General features: G+C 46.8%; 1 protein-coding gene across 1 annotated transcript in view; it reads right to left on the minus strand.

Annotated features, from left to right (window-relative positions):
- ACSS1 (acyl-CoA synthetase short chain family member 1) overlaps nt 1–2243 on the minus strand; it is a gene marked incomplete at its 5' end in the record, with an annotated part of 34966 nt that overhangs the window by 2499 nt on the left and 30224 nt on the right. The window contains one exon of the mRNA XM_023761697.1: nt 366–454. Coding sequence (XP_023617465.1) covers nt 366–454 — 89 coding nt within the window. The remainder of the gene's footprint in view (nt 1–365; nt 455–2243) is intronic.

The following is a 2243-nucleotide window of genomic DNA, read 5'->3' on the forward strand; positions in this document are numbered from 1 at the left end:
TAGCAGCTGGTTTCTTTAGCTGCATCCTTAAAGATGCATTGTCGTCTTCGTTCAAAAGGAAATGATTCTGTCAGTTCCTCTGAATGTCGCAGGTGGGTGGGCCTGGGTAGGTGAGAGCTTGGCACCATGGCTCTGGTGTTGACTGGCTGTGTGTGTGACCTTGAACACAGGACTTATCCTCTCTCACTGTCCTTGCACCTGTTAAATAGCCTATCACCTGGGCTCCTAGGAAGTTTGCTTTCAGCTCCCGTGAGGTAGTCCTGCACATGGCACCAAATTTGTGGGTATTGTCCAACATAGTAAGCACTAGCCACAGTGGATATCTAAATAAAAATATAAGTAAAAAAATGCAGTTCCTTGGTTACATGAGCCCCATGATGGACAGCTCCGTCATGGCAGTCTGCTGGGCAGCAATGGCCATCCCATACTTTAGCACAGACACTTTGTCGATATCCTACCACGTTCCAGAAAAGCTTTACCGTAGCTCCCACGGCTACTGTAAATACATGCATTCCTTTGTAATTTATCTGGGATAAATATAAATACCATAATCTTGTATATGGTATGACATCAGGATCTAATTCCATTTTTTGTCCATTTGAATAGTCACTTGTCCCAGCACCGTCTTGGACAGTCTATCCTTCGCCTCACTGACCGGCAATGTCCTCCTCTCTCATACACAAAGTTTATATATATGTATGTGCAGCCTTCCTTATTGTTTATTTGTATTTTATTCCTACACCAGTACCACCCCATCCTAATGAATTCTCCTTCTGGCACATATCACCTAACATAGTCTGTAGTTTCCTCACTGATCATGTTTATTGTTTATGTCTTTCTCTCCCCTGTAATCTCTAATTACTACAGCATGACAGCTCTAGGGAGCAGGAACTTCTGTCTCTTTCACTTTCTGCGGTGTCTCAGTATCTATAACTGTGCCTGGAATATAGTAGGTGCTCAACAAATGTTTGTCAAATGCATCAATGAATGATTTTCCCGAATAAGCTACAAGTTGTAGATACTTAGTACAGCCTTTCCCTGAAAGCCTCGTCCCATTTCCACCTGGCAAACTCCTATTCATCCCTCAAGACCCAGTTCAGCTACCTTGCACTCTGTGAAGCCTTTCCTGACTCTGTCCATGAATGCAGCTGTGGCACTTGCTACGTGTGAACAGCTGTTGGTCCCCCATGCCCACCTCACTAGGTTGTGAGATCTCTAAGGGGAAGAGCTGCACTTTTCTCTCCTTTCGGTATTTGAAATTCCAAACAGTGTAGGCCCAAACCACTGGAGCTCAGAGGAAAGGCACCAAGCTAATACCTGAGCTGTCTGGGTAGGCCCACTGAGAGATGTTTACTGTGGATTGGATTAAAATTTTAAAACTACCAGAGCAACACACACTGATTACCAAAATTAAAACACAGTAGAAGTATATAAAACAAAACCACACCTTCCCTCCTGGCTCTCTCCCTTCACTCCACTCCTTAAAGGCAGAGCAGAATTATGATTAGGAGAGACCGTCCTTGCTCCATATCCTGGCTCAGCCACTTGCTACCTGTGAGGAAGGCACTTAGCCATGCTATGGCACAGGTTTCTACCCAGGACCTGGGGAGCTAGCAGTACCTGCCTCGTGGCTGCGTCAGGATTAAATGGTGCCAGCCCCTGCACAAAACCCACAAGGAGAAGGTTCTCAGGGGCTCTGGCTGCTGTCCCCAGACACAAATTGTAAAGCTCACTCCTGGGTAGACACTGCCATCTTTTAGACCCTGGTGGGATCACACTGGACATGCTGCCATGTGCCCCCTTGTCGCTAACTGGCACCCTTCCCTGCCAGTCACTTGTGTCTGTAACGAGATGGCAATAAAATGAGCCTGGATTGGTGAATTCCGAGCAGGGATGGGTCAGGAAAGCCTGGACGTGGGAGAAGAAGTCGGCTGCGAGCCTGGAGGAGGCGTGCAAGGCTGACCTCAGGGACTAGTGAGCCAGGCTGATGGCAGAGGCATGGCACAGTGGTCAGATGAAGCTCAGACAGAGAGCATGGGCACAAATAAATGCACAAAAGCTTTCGCAGATGGCTTTAGAGTTTAGCAAGAGCAGCTAATGGGTTATGTACTGCAAATGGACAGATGCTCAATTTTGTAAGAAATCGGGAAAATACATTCATCCTACTCATTATGTACAATTCTCCCCCACCAGCCTGGCAGACATGAAAAGCCTTGGCAATATCAGTCGCTTAGGATGCCAGG

The sequence above is a fragment of the Myotis lucifugus genome, unplaced genomic scaffold, assembly GCF_000147115.1.
Source record: "Myotis lucifugus unplaced genomic scaffold, Myoluc2.0 scaffold_214, whole genome shotgun sequence".
Lineage (NCBI taxonomy): Eukaryota > Metazoa > Chordata > Mammalia > Chiroptera > Vespertilionidae > Myotis > Myotis lucifugus.